Below are 18,835 nucleotides of genomic sequence, written 5' to 3'. Positions count from 1 at the left end.
GAGGGAGGAACATATACTGACCTACAAGAGCAGAGGTAAAAGCACACAGGTGGATTATATTTTGTGCCGACGATGTAATCTGAAGAAATTACTGATTGTAAGGTATTGGTAGAGCAGAGTGTAGCTCGACAGCATAGAATGGTGGTATGTAGGATGACTGGTGGTGGGGAGGAAGATTAAGAAGACAAAGGTAGAGCAGAGAACCATATGGTGGAAGCTGAGAAAGGAAAAATGTTGTGCAGCCTTTCAGAAAGAGGTAAAACAGGCTCTCGATGGACAGAAGGAGCTCCCGGAAGAGTGGACAACTACAGCCAAGGTGATCAGAGAGACAGGCAGGAGAGTACTTGGTGTGTCTTCTGGTCAGAAAGGGGAGAAGGAGACGTGGTGGTGGAACCCCAAATTACAGGAAGTCATACAAGGAAAGAGGTTAGCGAAAAAGAAGTGGGACACTGAAAGGACTTAGGAGAGGCGAAAGGAATACATTGAGATGCGGCGTTGGGCAAAGGTAGAGGTGGGAAAGGCTTAACAAGATGCTTACGACGACATGTACACCAGGTTGGACACAAAGAAGGAAAAAAAGATCTCTACAGGTTGGCCAGTGCCCTCCGTTATTATTGGCACCCCTGGTTAACATGTGTTTATTCGCTTCTAATGATTTTTTTTTTCGAAATAATATCAGACTTTAATGGGAAAAAAGAGAAAAATACACCCTTCATTACAAGTGCATTTATTCAGTGGGGAAAAAATCCCACATAAAGAAAATTATTTGACATCAAATAATGTGTCACAATTATTAGCACCCCTGGTGTTAATACTTTGTACAACCCCCTTTTGCCAACAAAACACCACCTAATCATCTCCAATAATGTTTCACAAGATGGGAAAAGACAGAAAAAGGGATCTTCAGCCATTCCTCTTTGCAGAATCTCTCTAAATCATCCAGAGACCCGGGTCCTCTCCTCTTCAGCTCACTCCACAGGTTTTCAATGGAGTTGAGGTCTGGGAACTGAGATGGCCATGGGAGGAGCTTGATTTTGTGTCTGGTGAACCATTTCTGTGTAGATTTGGCCATATGTTTAGGGTCATTGTCTTGCTGAAAGACCCAGTGACGACCCATCTTCAGCTTTCCGGCACAGGGCAACAGATTTTGATTTAAAATGTCCTGGTATTTCAAAGCATTCATGATGCCATGTACCCTAACAAGGTTCCTAGGGCCTTTGGAAGCGAAAGAGCCCCACAGCATCACTGACCCACCCCCACACTTCACAGTGGATATGAGGTGCTTTTCAGCATACGAATCTTTTGTGTTACGCCAGACCCACTTAAGAGTGTTTGTTGCCAAAAAGCTTAATCTTGGTCTCATCTGACCAATGTTTGCGTTTATGATTTGAGTGAGGAAAGGTTTTCTCTGTGCATGCCTCCCAAACAGCTTGTTGGCATGTAGAAAGCGCCTGATTGTTGATTTGGAGACTTTGTGACCCCACGATGCTACCATTTGTTGTAATTCTGTAACAGTGAGCTTGGGAGATCTTTTGATTTCTCTTCCCATCCTCCTCACTGTGCATGGTAGCAAAACAAACATGGGTCCTCGTCCAGGCTTTTTTACCACTGTTCCAGTTGATTTGAACTTCTTAATTATTCTTCTCACAGTGGATATGGGCAGCTGCAGTTGAGTGGCAATCTTCTTGTAGCCTCTGCCTGACCTGTGAAGATCGACGCACATCTGCCTCACTTGTATGCTGTGTTCCTTTTTCTTTCCCATGTTTAAGAGTGGGTAAGAGAAATGGCCACTGTGTCTTGTCATATTTATACCCCAGGAAAACAGGAAGTGATGAATTACTAATTAAATGTTCCTACATACCCCCAAATGTTGTAAACTACTGTAGAAATGACAGAAATGCTTGAATTTTATTTATTTCCTTGGAATTGTTAAGGGTGCCAATAATTGTGGAACAGGTGATTCAATGAAAAATAATTATTTTTTAGTCAGGGATTTTTTTAATTGTCTTACAATTCATTTGAGTTGAAGGTTACATTTTCCTAAAATTTTCAGTGTGACAGTATTCTTCTGCAATAAACACTGAATTTATTTTAAGGCTTTTAACACATCTTAACCGGGGGTGCCAATAATTATGGAGGGTACTGTAGATGGGAAGGATGTGCAGCAGGTAAGGGTGATTAAAGCTCAAGTGTCGTCAAACGAATGATTTTTGGTATATTATTAATGAAAAACCCACAGCCAATATGGTCCCATGTGTTTTTTCTCCACAAAACATGATTTTGACATACACAGCTTTTTGTAACTCCTGCCATGAAAATTCTCTCAGGAATTAGTTGTCGAGAAGAAGCAGGAAGTGACGTAAAGGACAGTGGCACCCCCTCGTGGACTTGTTTGTTTCCATTAGTTTTACCTCCGTGAAGGTAGCTCGTTGTTCCTTCGTGTTAGCCAAAATGCCGGTTCATTGCATTGGTGGACATTGTTTGAACACTCGGGAGAATGGAATTACCCTTCATAAGTTGAAAGAGACCCTGTTCGTTGTGAAAAATGGATTGCACGGGTGCAAAGGACGAGAGCTTCCTGGGTTCCAAATAACAGGTAGGAGTGTATACAGCTACTAAAAAAAAAAATAGTTTGAGGCAGACCACGTAATCGGTCTCTCTCATAACTTAACAAAAGATCCGCGTATGAAATGTGTCGATGTGCGCATCGCCCAGCCAACAATGTCTCACTCAGCCTGCAACATAGCTCAGCTCCACCCCCTCCTTATAGAGCACGGCGGGCTGAAACTCAGCCACATCGGCTGAGGCGCCGCGTTCAGCGGTCACATCTTCCGTGAAGGCTGCGTGTCGGGCTTTGCGACGGGGCGGCTCTGAAGGACCCAGCCGAGAATGCGTTACTCACGTGCGAGCAAGAAGCACACCGGCTCGACTGTGAACACAAAGCGGCACCGCTCGGCTCTGTCATAAGCCACACCCGGCCGGCTGCGATGGCTCATCTCCGCCGCGGAAGTGGATCGGACAGGATGCGGTTTTGCCGTGATGGCATATCATCTGAATGTGGCTCGAAACAATAGTGTAATATTACCCTGAGGGCTCGAAACAAGAGTGTAATATTGCCCCGGTAACTTCACTTGGTTGTGTGGTGTTGTCCTTTTCGAAAAGAGCTTCCGTGTCAGAAGGGGCGTTGGAAAAATCCGAATATCTCTGTTGTTCGGCTTCCATAATAGCAGGCACTGCGCGTTTTCAACGGCAGAAGTGACGATGACGTCAAGGACAGATGACGCGCTAATATGGCAACCACTTGGATGTCGAGGGACACTCAATTGCGCAACTTTGTGCATGGATGACGCGCTCTATGCTCACTTTTTTTTTTCGTATAGACATTGAAGTGAATACTGTAATGTATTTTTCATTACAATATCTATTTTAGAATGTTTATAGGGATGTCACCCGCACTTTAAGCATAGCGATGGAAATGGATTGACTGGTGCCAGGAGTGTGCTAAATAGATGTATTGAATACTTAGAGAAGTTGATGAATGAAGAAAATGGGAGAGAAGGAAGAGTAGAAGAGGCAAGTGTGAAGGACGAGCAAGTGGCAATAATTAGTAATGGAGAGGTTAGAAAAGCACTACAGAAGATGAAAAATGGAAAGGCAGTTGGTCCTGATGACATACCGGTAGAGGTATGGAAGCAATTTGGAGAGATGGCTGTGGAGTTTTTGACCAACTTATTCAACAGAATACTAGCGGGCGAAAAGATGCCTGAAGAATGGAGGAAAAGTGTTCTAGTTCCCATTTTTAAGAACAAAGGCGATGTTCAGAGCTGTGGGAATTATAGAGGAATAAAGTTGATGAGCCACACAATGAAGTTATGGGAAACACACAATGAAGTTATGGGAAAGAGTAGTGGAGGCTAGACTCAGGACAGAAGTAAGTATCTGCGAGCAACAGTAAGGTTTCATGCCTAGAAAGAGTACCACATTGATTAGGACATTGATTAGTAAGGGAGAACCGAAAAAGCCACTGAACAGAAGGAAAAATGGAAAGACAGTTGGTCCCGATAACATCCCAGTGGAGGTATGGAAGCAATTTGGGGAGGTGGCTGTGGTGTTTTTGACCAACATATTCCACACAATACTAGTGGATGAGAAGATGCCTGAGGAATGGAGAAAAGGTGTGCTAGTTACCATTTTTAAGAACAAAGGCGATGTTCAGAGCTGTGGGAACTATAGAGGAATAAAGTTGATGAGTCACACAATGAAGTTATGGGAAAGAGTAGTGGAGGCTAGACTCAGGACAGAAGTAAGCAACACACAACAGTGTGGTTTCATGCCTAGAAAGAGTACCACAGATGCATTATTTGCCTTGAGGATGCTAGTGGAAACGTACAGAGAAGGTCAGAATGAGCTACATTGTGTCTTTGTGGATCTAGAGAAACCCTATGACAGAGAACCAAGAGAGGAGCTGTGGTACTGCATGCTTCATTCTGATATATGAAATATGTGAGAATAGTACAGGACATGTATGAGGGCACCAGAGCAGTGGTGAGGTCTGCTGTAGGTGTGACAGAAGAATTTAAGGTGGAGGTGGGACTGCGTCAGGGATCAGCTCTGAGCCCTTTCCTGTTTGCTCTGGTAATGGATTGGCTGAAAGATGCAGTTAGACTGGAATCCCCTTGGACTATGATGTTAAAAGATGCAATTGTGATGTGCAGTGAAAGCAGGGAGCAGGTGGAGGAACAATTAGAAAGATGGATGCATGCACTGGAAAGGAGAGGAATGAAAATTCGCCGAAATAATACAGAAAATATGTGAGTGAATGAGAAGAGTGGAGGGGGACGAGTGAGGCTCCAGGGAGAAGAGAAAGCGAGGGTGGACGACTTCAAATACTTGGGGTTGGATATGATTAGAAATTAACTCATTAGAGGAACAGCCAAAGTTGGATGTTTTTGGCGACAAGGTTTGAAAGAGCAGATTTTGATGGTTTGTACATGTCCAGAGGCGAGAGAGTGAGTACATTGGTAGAAGGATGCTGAGGATGGAGCTGCCAGGCAAAACAGCGAGAGGAAGACCAAAGTAAAGGTTAATGGATGTTTTAAGGGAAGAAATGAGGGAAGTGAGTGTTAGAGAGGAAGATGCATGATAGGCTCAGATGGAAAAAGATGACGCGCTGTTGCAAAATGGCAAATGCTGAAAGGAGAAGAAGAAGACATTAGATTGCTGATTTTTAAAGAAAGTGGTGTAACTGCAAGCATAAAAGAAGAACTAGACAATACTTTTTCACTGTATGGAGCACATTCCAAAATAAACCTGTGCACACTGAACTCCTACGTGTAACTGGTGAGTGTTTGGAAAGATCTGACAACATCTGTCTCATCCACTCACAAATACATAATATAAACATGACTAACTACAGAAAAAAACACACTTGAAATACAAAATGTGCAACACACGAAAATGGAGTTTATTTATGGTATCTGGAATATTCATTGTTTGTTCGTCTGTCTTGCAGGGAGTTAATCAAGTACGAGTTTTTCCCAGAGGCCACCAGGACAGAAGCAGATGTGAAGAAGTATCTTAAATACCCCTGGGGGCGAGACATTTATACACTTGAAGGTAACACTGACTCAGATATTCATCAGTACAGGTGGAAATGGGAATCAGACTCAAATTGGTCCGAGACAGTACTGCTATGTTAACCTGGTTTTCACTAACCTCCACGTTATGCTCAGGATTGTTGGATGGCGCCCCTTACAGCATGATAACAGACTTCCCCTGGCTGCGGACACTGAGAGCAGCTGATCCCAACAGCTACGCCCGCTATGACTTTGAGGACGATGAGAACAGTGAGTATCATCTCTCTTACTGAAAGTGGAATTTGCAGCCTTTTACTTTCTTTTGTTGTGTGTTAGCCACCATCTACGCCCCGAGGCGGAAGGGTCAACTTTCGGCCGACATCTGCATGGAGACCATCGGGGAGGAGATCTCAGAACGACGACAGGGCAAAAGAGGAGTATTCCAGAGAGTTGTGGTCCTCTTCCTCCATCACTGCGATACGCCTGGCGAACCTGTTGATGATGACTACATTTAGGGACGCTCTGTGTGACACCTGACTGGCAAGTTTTACAGTGTGTCGGCCAGCTGGGTCGCTAAGATCTGCAGTGCACACTTGACTTGTACCTGTGGGGCACTGGCTAAGATGATTTTACCTCTAGATGAGCCCTTTGGAAACAAAACTCCAAATGATGAATCTTTTTGTCTTACTGCTTCCTTTTGCTTTCATTAAGCAATTTGGAATATGTTGGATCTCATTTGAGCCTTGTATTCTATCACACCTAAAAAGATGTTTCCGGCAATATTGAAATATTAAAATCATGGCTTCCATGTATTTGAATATATCTTTTTATTATTATTATTGAGATTTAACCAATGGAAGTTTCATCAGCATAGATGATTCCTTTTGTCAATTTGGTCTCTTTACAGACACAGTTCCACTATGAAATTACAGGTGAAAATTACCCAAGTTGGCATTTTTTACTAGTATGTGGCTTGACAATGCTCTATTAAAAAGTGTATTAAATCCACAACAGTGGGGGGCATGTAAGCTGTGGACTCCTGCAAGTAACCTTATCGCATTCATAGAGTCGACTAAGTTTGAATGCCATCACATCGTAACTTGGCTGCTGCCTGTCCTGTACCCCAATGTTTTACAATTCCAAATGGGTATAGGTGATATTTAGAAATACCATATAATATGTTTTTGATTTTATTTTTTGAAAGAATTTTTTTCCAGGTTAAATTTTTCAAAGTACTTCCAATACCTTGATTATCATTAGCCAGTTTAGTGTCAAGTGACATTCTTCTCCAGCATAGAAGTGTCAGTTCGACACACTGCTCTCCCCAGTCAAACTTGTGAGATTTGGGATATGTCAGATATGGTTTGGAAAATGGATGGGTTGTTCATTTTTTGTGGTTGGGATGAGAGGCCAGAGGGATGGTAAAGGTGAACACAATGATTTTTTTTCCCCTTTTCTTGAACCTATTGTACAGATGTGGATAGATGTTATTTCATGCTGTTTATATGTTTATAAGAAAAGCTATTTCACATAAAAATAAAAATCAGCAGGAATTGAACTTTTTTCATCTTTGTCGTCACTGTGACTCTTCCATATTGATTCTTCCACTGACCTTAATGTTTCTGTTGTTGTACAGTCCTTCTGATGCTTTTGAGTTGTACTTTCCCCACACAACTGATTCTTGCGGGTTCAAAACTATGCCAAAACAATACAAATGACACTGCATTTTCAGTACTTTAATTTAACTTTAAACTATCGTAGTTTAACTGTTAATATGAATAACTTTAGTATACACCCCTGTGCTTCTGTCAAATAATTCACCATTTCGCCCAGACAACTGTAGTAATTACAAATGCTTCAGTAGTCACATGTACTTATTTTGTTTGCAATGGAAAAGAAGAACAAATGCACATCATTCCACATAGAACTCCAAAAATGGACTCGACAAAATGAACCATCAACTTCAATATACGGTAGCACTCCCCAGAAAAGAGAAAAATAATATTTTTTGTCGCCAACATTGTGTTTGTTCCACATCTGCTAGAGTTTTGGCCCTCAAAATTTGCTAACTGGCTCTCAGATTTGGAGGGTGCCTCTTCCCAACTGTTGTTTAGAGATTCCACAGGTGTCTGCAGGATTTTGAGCTGGACTCATTGCAGCCACTTAAGAACTCTACAGTATTTAATATTAAGCCATTTGTGGGGGTGTCATTGTCCTGCTGAAAGACCATTGACCACAGACAGAAACATTTTTTTGACAGGCCCTGCATTGCACCCCAGAATTCTTTATAATTCATTGCAAGCTGTCAAAACATCGGGTACAAGAAGCAAGAAAAGCAACCCCAAAACATCAATGAACCGACATAATGATTGATCTCAGAGTGTTCTTTCCTTTGCGTCATTTTGTTTTAGGTAAACATTACACTAATGTACTTTACTAAAAAGCTCTACTTTGGTCTCATCTGTCTACAGGACATTCTCCCAGAAGGATTTTGGCTACTCCATGTAAGTGTTGGCAAACTCCAGCCTGGACTTTTCATATATGCAAGCAGAGGTGTCCTCCTGTTCCTCCTACCACTGCGGCGTCCCTTTTCAAATGATGACAGCTAGTGCAACCTAAAACTCTGTCTGTGTCTGCAGGTGAAATTGTACTGTTTGGAAGTGTGTCGAGATTCTTTGTCCACCATTCGAACGGTACTTTGCTGCATTCTTCAGCAATTTTGTCTCCTGTCCCCACCCTGGGAGGTTGGCTTCAGTTCCATGGGATGTTGATTTATTGATGTTGCACACGGTAACATTTACGTCTCTGAAGACGGCCATGAGGTTGTCCATAAATTTCCACACTTTAGGTTTTCAAATTCTCTGATGCTTCTTTGTGCACTTTTTTTTTCCCCCCATGCTCGGGGTTGTACACGTTACAGAAAGGTCGTAGGTTTTTCCCTATTTGAACTGGCGACAAGAGTGATGTCTAAATTGGCAGCACTTTCCACAAGAGAGTGTAAATAATTGAAAGGAGCATGGCATACTTGAAATACTGTTGGTCATTGTTCCAATGCAAACAAAAGAAATTAACATGAATACCAAAGCATTTGTAATTGTTACAGTTTGCAGCGAGAAGTGGTGTTTTATCTGACAGAAGCACAGCAGTGTCCTTTTTCTTTTTTTGGCTATCATTATAAAGATTAAAATAAAAAGGTGAATCCTGTGATTGTCTGGCAACCAGTTCAGGGTCTACTCTACCTCTCACCCGAAGATAGCTTGGATAGACTCCAGCATGCCCGTGACCCTAGTGAAGACAACTGGAACAGAAGATGAATGAATGAAAAGGTCAAATCCTTAAAAGTCATTTGAAAACAAAACTGAACAAAAGCTCAAAACAGATCTTGCACATGAAGATGGAAGTTGGACTTCAATACTGTAATAGCAAAGATGACAGATGAGTTACAGAGCAGTACAGATGAGGCATCTGGCAGCCGGAGATAGGACACCTCACCTGTACACTTTCTAATTTGGATGCCACCTGTCGCCGCTCTTCCTGCTTTGACAATTTGGGACGACAGACAAGAGACACACATTCTCAAGTGCAGCAAACGCCTCTGCTGCTGTGACTGAATGTAAACAATGTGAAACTGTCCTTGGTGCTTGCTTGTCATTGAACTTCCTTTGACACAAAACAGTGAGTGACCTTATTTCAACACAGTTTGAACATCGCCTAGTCTGACCTGCATAGCCATTTTTTATACACCATGACTGAAGTTGCAGTATTAATTCAATTGAAATTATACAAAAGTGATACAGAAAATGGGAAAATAAGGTAAACAAATATTGTTTACAACTTTTCCAGCATGACTGTGGCTGAGATTTAAGATCGAAATCAGAAATGGTTGAATGAGTTCACTGTACAAGAACTTCAGAGCCCCGACTCCAAACTGTCTAACATCTTTGGGATGTCAGGCCCTCGGAAGCAAACAAAGAAAAACCCATGCACTTCTAAACCTTTGCTCTGATAATCATATGGTTGACTTCCAAATATAACCCTTTATATATATATATATATATATACTAATAATAATGTGAAGTACATATATACTGTACAAATACATACACCCTAAGACATATTTGTATATCATTATATCATCAGACTCACCCATACATATACTGTAATGTACATACAGTATATATTCTTTTCACTCATTCAAACAAATTGAAAAATTCTGACATTTCTGTAATTTTATATAATTGATATAATGTTCTTGTATGGTACTGTATTTTTTAAACCTCTTAAATGATGACGATAATGACGTTTTTATATATTTTTTCATTTTGACTGTGTCTGAGAGTGTCTGAGACTTTTTCATCAATTACTACTCCAGTAAATTTATTTTGATTTTGTTTTGTTTGATTTGTCGAGTGAAAAAACTACAATACCAATTCCACTGATGTTATGATCTTGTGTTAAACAAACAAAAACAGAATACAATATTTCAAATCATGTTCAACCTACATTTAATTCAATACACAATCAACACAACATATTTAATGTTCAAGCTAATAAACTTTTTGGGGTTTAGCAAATAATAATTAACTTTAATTTTATGGCTGCAACATTACACAACAAAAAAAGCTGGGTCATGCTCATGTTTACCACTGTGTTACGTCACCTTTTCTTTTAACTTCTTTTTCTTTCGGCTTGTCCCATTAGTGGTCACCACAGCGTGTCATCTTTTTCCATCTAAACCTATCTCATGCATCATCCTCTCTAACACCCACTGTCCTCATGTCCTCCCTCACAACATCCATCAACCTTTTCTTTGCTCTTCCTCTTGCTCTTTTGCTGGCAGCTCCATCCTCAGCACCCTTCTACCAACATACTCACTCTCGCCTCTGAACATGTCCAAAGCATCGAAATCTGCTCTCTCTAACCTTGTCTCCAAAACATCTAACTTTGGCTGTCCCTCTTACGAGCTCATTTCTAATCCTATCCAACCTGTTCACAACAAGCGTCAACCTCAACATCTTCATTCCTGCTACCTCAAGGTCTGCTTCCTGTTGTTTCCTCAGAGCCACCATCTCTACTCCGTACATCATGGCCGGCCTCACCACTGTTTTGTAAACTTTGCCCTTCATCCTGGCGGATACTCTTCTGTCACATAGAACACCAGACACTTTCCGCTAACTGTTCCACCCCGGTTGGACCTGTTTCTTCACTTCCTTACCACACTCCATTGCTCTGTAATGTTGACCCCAACTATTTGAAGTCGTCCACCTTTGCTATCTCTTCTACCTGGAGCTTCACTCTTCCTCCTCCGCCCCTCTCATTCACGCACATACATTCTGTTTTACTTCGGCTAATATTCATTCCTTTTCTTTCCAGTGCGTACCTCCATCTTTCTAACTGTTCCTCCGCCTGTTCCCTACTTTCCCTGCGGATCACAATATCATCTGCGAACATCATGGTCCAAGGGGAATCCAGTCTCCAATCTCGTCTGTCTGCCTATCATTTACTACCGCAAACAGGAAGGGGCTCAGCGCGGAACCCTGATGCAGTCCCACCTCCACCTTAAATTCTTCTGACACACCAACGACACATCTCACCGCTGTTCTGCTGCCCTCATACCTGTCCTGTACTATTTTCACATATTTCTCCGCCACACCAGACTTGCGCATGCAGTACCACAGTTCCTCTCTTGGTACTCTGTCATAGGCTTTCTCTAGGTCCACAAAGACACAATGTAGCTCCTTCTGACCTTCTCTGTACTTTTCCACGAGCATCCTCAAGGCAAATAATGTATCTGTGGTACTCTTTCTAGGCATGAAACCATACTGTTGCTCGCAGATACTTACTTCTGTCCTGAGTCTAGCCTCCACTACTCTTTCCCATAACTTCATTGTGTGACTCATCAACTTTATTCCTCTGTAGTTTCCACAGTTCTGAACATCGCCTTTGTTCTTAAAAATGGGGACAAGCACACTTTTCCTCCATTCTTCAGGCATCTTCTCTCCCGGTAGTATTCTATTGAATAAGTTGGTCAGAAACTCCACAGTCAACTCACCAAATTGCTTCCATACCTCCACTGGGATGTTATTGGGACCAACTGTCTTTCCATTTTTCCTTCTGTTCAGTGCCTTTTTCGGTTCTCCCTTACTAATCAATGTCACTTCCTGGTCATTCACGCTTGCCTCCTCTACTTTACATTCTGTCCCATTTTCTTCATTCATTAACTTCTCAGAGTATTCTTTCCATCTACTTAGCACACTACTGGCACCAGTTAACATATTTCCATTGCTATCCTTAATCACCTTTACTTACTGTACATCTTCCCATCTCTATCCCTCTGTCTAGCCTACCTGTAGAGATCCTTTTCTCCTTCTTTCATATCCAACCTGGAGTACATGTCGTCATATGCCTCTTGTTTAGCCTTTGCCACCTCTACCTTTTCCCTATGACACATCTCAGTCATCTCTGTGTCCCACTTCTTCTTCGCTAATCTCTTAGGTCTTACCTTACCACCAAGTCTCCTTCTCCCCTTTCCTACCAGATGATATCCCAAGTTCTCTCCTGCCTGCCTCTCTGAATACCTTGGCAGTGGTATTCCAGTCTTCTGGGAGCTCCTCCTGTCCATCTTGAGCCTGTCTCACCTCTTTCCAGAAGGCCACACAACATTCTTCCTTTCTAAACTTCCACCACCTGATTCTCTGCTCTACCTTTCTATCCTTAGTCTTCCTACCCACTACCAGAGTCATCCTACACACCACCATCTTATGCTGTCGAGCTACACTCTCTTACAGTCGGTAACCTCCTTCAGATTACAACGTCTGCACAAACTATAATCCACTTGCGTGCTTCTTCCTCCGCTCTTGTAGGTCACTCTATGTTCCATTCTCTTCTCGAAATAAGTGTTCACCACTGCCAATTCCATCCTTTTTGTGAAGTCCACCACCATCTGGCCCTCAAAGTTCCTTTGCTGAATGCCATACTTACCCATTACTTATTCACCACCCTGTTTCCTTCACCAACATGTCCATTTAAATCTGAGATCGACAGGCGGATCGGTGCAGGGTCTGCAGTGATTCGGACTTTGCATCGGTCCGTTGTGGTAAAGAGGGAGCTAAGTCGAAAGGCGAAGCTCTCAATTTACCAGTCATTCTACGTTCCTACCCTCACCTTTGGGCATGAGCTGTGTGTCGTGACCAGAAGAACAAGATCCCAGATACAAGCGGCCGAAATGAGTTTCCTCCGCAGGGTCAGGGATCTCCCTTAGAGATAGGGTGAGAAGCTCGGTCATCCGGGAGGGGCTCAGTGTCGAGCCGCTGCTCCTCCGCATTGAGAGGAGCCAGATGACGTGGGTGGGACATCTGATCCCAATCCCTCCCAGACGCCACCCTGGTGATTTATTCTGGGCATGTCCCACAGGGAAGAAACCCCAGGGACGACCCAGGACACACTGGAGAGACTAGGTCTCTCGACTGGCTTGGGAATGCCTCAGGATCCCTCCAGAAGAGCTGGATGAAGTGGCCGTGGAAAGGGAAGTCTATGTATCCTCACTAAAGCTACTCCCCCCACAAAATGACCCGGAAAAGTGGTAGAAGATGGAGTCCTGGATGGATGGTGAAATCCCTGTAATTGTACATTGAGGAACATTGAGGAACTTTGTCCTTAAACTGTTTGAAAATTTTCTCACACACTTGTTCATAAAGAGGGGAACTTCACCCCATCTTTACCTGTGTATAACTGAGTAATTCAGGGAAACTTCTTCTATACCCAGTCATCACAACCACCTGTTCCCAACAAGCCTATTCACCTGTGGGATGTTCCAAACAGGTGTTTTATGAGCATTCCTCAAATTTCTTTGCATTCTTTCCCACCTGTCCCAGCTTTTTTGGAACGTATTACAGCCATAAAAGTCGAAGTTAATGATTATTTACCAAAATCAATAAAGTTTATCAGTTTGAACATTAAATATCTTAACATCAACACGACGATGAACTCCAGGTGCATTCTGTTGTTGCTTTGTCCACAAAGGAACTTTGATCTTTTCTGTAAATGTACTATGCACGAACGAATGAGTGCTGTCACCTAGAGGTCAGATGCAAAATTACACTAAAGCATTAAATTAATAATGCTGTGAACAAGGGCAACTGATCAGCACGTGAAAACGACAATAAAATATGCATAACAGAAGAATACTTCACGACATCTTGCACGGCAGAACTCTCCCCGCCTGACATTGTGCAAATGTCACTCCTCTACTTGCATTGTCATTTTCTAATGATCCTGAGTTCTCTTTGGGAAGAAGTAGGATGACCTCAGACACAGGTCTGAGGAATGTTTTGACAGTCTCCGGAGTGGTTATCCTGACCTCTATCTTCCTAACCTTCCCATCACTGCTTGGGAAGGTTGAGGTGACCAGTCCCATCAGCCACTTGTTACGAGGGAGCTGGTTATCCTTCAGAAGCACAATGTCTCCCGTCTGTAGGTTTCGATGTGCTGTAAGTCATTTGTACCTCGGTTGAAGAGTGCTGAGATACTTTTCCTTCCAGCGGGCCGAAAACTTATTGGAGATTGCTTGTGTAGCGCCTCTCTAGTATTAAATTGTTCGACGAGGTAGCCACCTGAGTTCTTTCCGTACTCCAAAGTTGGAAACTAATAAATTAACTCAATGGTAATGACTATAAATGTCTATTACAACTTTACTCTTTAATTTCATTTAATTCTCTAACAAAAAGTCTCTGAAATAATTTCCCTTATGAGTAAAGGTTAACTAATGTAAGATAACCCAGCTATCATACAAACTCCCCACTTCTAACTGTCTTGCAGTAAGTCAAATAATACACCTGGTTATATAACAAAAAGTGTTAACATTTAAAAACAAAAAAAAGGTCAGAAAAGCAAATCTCTTTGCTCAACAGTCATTCAGTAAATAAATTGAACATAACAGGTACACACTGCACACATGAGCTAGGCTAACCTAAGATGAGGGCCCTAACAAAAATGAATCTCGCCGGCAAAGCAAACAAAATTCAAACCCCAATGTCACTGCGATGCTTTCTCAGGCAGGAGTGAAGAAAGGTGAAGGTGGTTTTTCCTCTGTCCGGCATCCTCACGGTCCTCATCCTTTTTTCTTCCTCGAAGTCCAAACGCAGGCCTCGCAAGCCGCGTTAGGTCGACGCTAGCGCCCTTGTCTTCTCCCTCGTAGTCCAACACACAGGCCTTGCTAGCCCAATCCAAGTCCCATGCATGCACTTAGCCCCTGTGGTAGCAGCTCACTCTACCACGTTACGGCGTGATTTGAGTAGTCCACTCAAACGACACATTATCCCAGTTTAGCTTTCAACAGTCCTTGTCGAACATGTTGATCAACTTTTGATAAATGTCCACCCTTTTTCTCAACCGCTTCTCCCGGCCACACCATCCAACTTTTCTCTCTCTCTCTCTCTTTCTCTCTCTCTCTCTCTCTCTCCTCTCTCTCTCTCTCTCTCTCTCTCTCTCTCTCTCTCTCTCTTCTCTCTCTCTCTCTCTCTCTCTCTCTCAAATCCCAGGTTACCACAATAAAGCAACAAACAAAAGTATTTCATTTTCACAAGTGAATCAAAAAGATTTAAATGCAAATCCTTCTGAAAGAAAAGAAAGTCAGCACACACAGTTTAACTGATATTCCACCACATTGCATAAAGAAAACCTATAACCTAATGGCTACTCTATTATACTGAACTTTTACCTGTACCAACTTTTAACTGGGTTACACCTGCACTTGTTTCCACTGATACTTGAAGAGGTCTTTTCCTGTGAGGTTGCCTGGTGGAGCTGGTAGACCCTGATTTGAGTGTGGAGGGTGGATGCCTGTGACCTGGGTGGCCTGAAGGGCGGAGGGGCAATCGAGCTGCTTCGTTCATCTTTCTAGGACTCTTTCTGCATGATTTTGAGAAAGCCCTCATCCTCCAATGACATGGCGCACTTGTTGTCATTCTCTGTCTTTTCAAAAACAGTTTGACCTAGTTCGTCCTCAGGTGGCACATGGGAATGTTTGGGCTTGTGAGGATGAACAGCAGACTTCCCGCCGTCACTTATCCTCTCTTTGAAGAGAATGCGTTTGAGCACACAGGGAAGGATTCCACGTTGTGACTCCCTGCCATAGCTGGCTCTATCTTTCACGTTGATGCGATTCTGGCTAGGAGTGAGGTTTGACGGACGTCCGTTCTGAAGGACATTTGTCTTGTAGACATTGATTGTTGTTGGACTGTGGGGATTGTCAATGCATACTTCACCAACGATTACCCAGCCTAGATCTAGGCGCTGACCAAAAGGTGCGTTGTTGGGGCAATTGACCGTTTGTCTCACCTTATGTACTCTAATCATGTCTCTCCCCAGCAACGGTAAGTTTTCAGCATCAGGATCCAACTTTGGGAGGTAAGGTTAAGTGGGTGTGCAGAAGGGCAAACTCTGGTGTTGCAATTTCTGACCTGTTCCTCATTATCTCGTTACATTCCATGAGAGGAGGAAGGTCAAAACACTCACCCCCCCTGACTGCTTCGATCTGGAATCTTACTGCATTCCTCCCAGTCATCTCTTTGATGGCAGCACAGGTTCTCATTTGGTAGCGTGACAGGCTGCCTTGTAGTCCAAACAGCTGGAAGAACTCTGACCTGGCCAGTGAGCGGTTGCTCTGGTCATCAAGGATGCCATACATTTTGACAGAGCGTTCCCGCTGACCTTGAAGATATACCCACACCAGAGAGATCTTGGAACAGGATCGTGCTGGGAGACCTGGCCCACATACCTCTGTACATCTTGAGTTTACCTCTGGAGTACTCCTTTGCTGCTCTGGGGAAGTTGACTCTGGCTCCCGCGTGCCATGTGTGGGAGATGAGCTGGTGTCTGGATGTGGAGCTGTGCAGTGTTGATTACTCTCACACTCTTTGCACTTCAGAACCACTTGACAGTCTTTCACTCTGTGAGTTGAAGAGCAGCACTTGGAAGAACTTGTTCTTTCAGGAATGCTTTGCAGTCTGTCATTGGCTTTGACCTGAAGACTCTACATTTTTTAGAGGATGGGGGTTCTTGTGGATGGGACAGAACTTGTCAAGGGTCTCCTTAGTTAGTGAAGACACATGATAGCTGGGATAGACTCTAGCACTCCCGCGTCCCTTGTGAGGATAAGCGGTTCAGATAATAGATGGATGGAAATTTCCAATCAACACGATTCCAGATGACTGAACAAAGACCTTTTTTTCTTTCCAAAACACATGATGATTTGCAAGTGAGACAAACGGCCGCACTACATCTACAAGTGAGAAAGACTTACTTGATGTCAGTGCCTTTTTTTTTTTTGCTTTAAGAATCAGTGGCTGGTATCAACAGCTTTCACAAGTACCTGATACCTTGAAATAAGGGTGGTATCGGCCCGACAAGATACCTGGTATTATTGGTATTCATCCACCCCTAATTAAATGTATTTATTTTACATTAGTTTTACATGTCTTATTATACCTCAACACTCAGACACTACACATTCAATACTTCTATCAAAATAGAGTTTGCATGCTTTACAGCCCTTTCAGGTTTTTATTCAGTGACTGTACTCCCTCAACATGGCAAAAACTTGCATGTTTAACTCAGAATTACACAGTATGTACAGGATGCGGCCCACTTCTTGTCCAAAGTCATCTGGAATTTGCTTGAACTTACCAGTTACCCGAACAGGTAAAAAATGGATGACTCGTTCATGTTATCTGATATTGTGACTGAAACATGATTACAGTATGTCTTGCAAAGTGACTTTTGGAATCCATCACATGAAACTAAAGAAATATTTTGTCCAACTGGCCCTTTTCTCCATTTAAGAATTTCAAAATGCAAGCCGAGGACTTGAACTTTGGACCTTCCTCCGAAATGTGTATCATTTATGGAGGTTGCTGAAAGAAACATAAAAATTCCTATTGGATTTTGAGTCGTCAGTCTCAGAAGCTTTTTACTTATCCTGTCGCAGAAGAATAAAATGAAGATGCTTACCTTGTTCTTAAATTTGGACGCCTGTCCATATGAGGGATAAGACGACATTGTGTGCTAGTTTGTGTGACTGTGTGTGAGTGTGTGCGTGTGTCCATAGTTGGCTGCCATGTCTAATGGCCCAGTCTGTTAAGCTGCTGTAAACAGTGAACCAAACATTACCTTATTAAGACACAAAAGACAGCAGGAGAGAAGAGCTTGTTCTGCTCTCACTCATCTGTCTTGAACCACTTTGACTTTTACATGTCACACTAAACTTAAACTGTATACAGTACGCATATACTATCCATCCATCCATCCATCAATTTTCTCAGCCGCTTATCCTCACAAGGGTCGCCCGAGTGCTGGAGCCAATCCCAGCTGTCATCAGGGAGGAGACAGGGTACACCCTAAACTAGTTGCCAGCAAGTCGCAGGACACATGGAGACAAAGAACAGTCACACTCCCAACCACACCTTGGAGCAATTTAGAGTCTCCAATGAATGCATGTTTTTGGGATGTGGGAGGAAACCGAAGTGCCAAGAGAAAACCCACGCAGGGACAACGAGAAGATGCCAACTCCATACAGACTGGGCGGGGATTTGAACCCCATTCCTCAGAACTGTGAGGCCAATGCTCTATGCATGTATTTACAAGAACCCGAGTCATATCTGAAGGTAGTCTTCATTCTCAACACATTTTCACAAGTATAACTCTCAGGAAGCACAGTGGTGGTGCACCTGTAAAAGCGTTGACCTCACAGTTCTGAGGCGCTGGGTTCAATCACGGCCCCGCCTGTGTGCATGTGTTCTCCCTTGTGTGGGTTTTCTCCGGGCACTCTGATTACCTCCCACATCCCAAAAAACATGCGTTAATTTGACACTTTAAATTGTCCCGAGGTGTGATTGTGCATGCGACTGTTGTGTGTCTTGATGTGCCCTGAGATTAGCTGGCACCCACTCAGGGTGTACCCTGCCTCCTGCCCAATGACAGCTGGGATTGGCTCCAGCACTCCCGTGACCCTTGTGAGGATAAGCAGCTAAGAAAATGGATGGATGGATGTATTACTCTATTAACTGGACAAAAAAAAAATTACTCCCAACAATAGCAAACTCATGAAATCCTACAGATCAAATCCCTGATTACCCCATTCCAATAAGAAACATTATTTAGGTAATAATATTTAATCAAAACCCCCACAACAAACCAATCTATATTCAACACTATTTCTTGAAAAAATCATCTTGTCATGGCCCTACCAGTCCCTTTCCTGG

At 42.9% G+C, this 18,835-nt stretch overlaps 1 protein-coding gene and 1 long non-coding RNA gene across 7 annotated transcripts in view; one reads left to right on the top strand and one right to left on the bottom strand.

Annotated features, from left to right (window-relative positions):
- fbxo38 (F-box protein 38) overlaps positions 1 to 7,134 on the top strand; it is a 101,784-nt gene extending 94,650 nt beyond the window's left edge. For all 3 annotated transcript variants that reach the window (XM_061834580.1, XM_061834582.1, XM_061834581.1), the window contains 3 exons: positions 5,513 to 5,616; positions 5,733 to 5,846; positions 5,913 to 7,134. In XM_061834580.1, the coding sequence (XP_061690564.1) occupies positions 5,513 to 5,616; positions 5,733 to 5,846; positions 5,913 to 6,091 (397 nt within the window). In that variant the 3' untranslated portion in view covers positions 6,092 to 7,134. The remainder of the gene's footprint in view (positions 1 to 5,512; positions 5,617 to 5,732; positions 5,847 to 5,912) is intronic.
- Positions 5,715 to 17,685, bottom strand: LOC133508478 (uncharacterized). Of its 4 annotated transcripts, XR_009797063.1 has the most exons (5): positions 17,586 to 17,685; positions 8,816 to 8,874; positions 7,189 to 7,271; positions 5,893 to 6,068; positions 5,715 to 5,826 (listed from the first exon to the last, which is right to left on the bottom strand). It is a non-coding gene; the product is annotated as an uncharacterized LOC133508478 (long non-coding RNA). The 4 variants fall into 4 exon arrangements; XR_009797062.1 differs by lacking the exon at positions 17,586 to 17,685 and having other exon boundaries at positions 8,816 to 14,248; XR_009797061.1 differs by lacking the exon at positions 17,586 to 17,685 and having other exon boundaries at positions 8,823 to 14,248.
- Positions 17,686 to 18,835: the final 1,150 nt, after the last annotated feature.

This window comes from Syngnathoides biaculeatus, chromosome 11 (genome assembly GCF_019802595.1).
Source record: "Syngnathoides biaculeatus isolate LvHL_M chromosome 11, ASM1980259v1, whole genome shotgun sequence".
Classification (NCBI taxonomy): Eukaryota; Metazoa; Chordata; class Actinopteri; order Syngnathiformes; family Syngnathidae; genus Syngnathoides; species Syngnathoides biaculeatus.
This window is presented reverse-complemented; position numbering and strand designations above follow the sequence as displayed.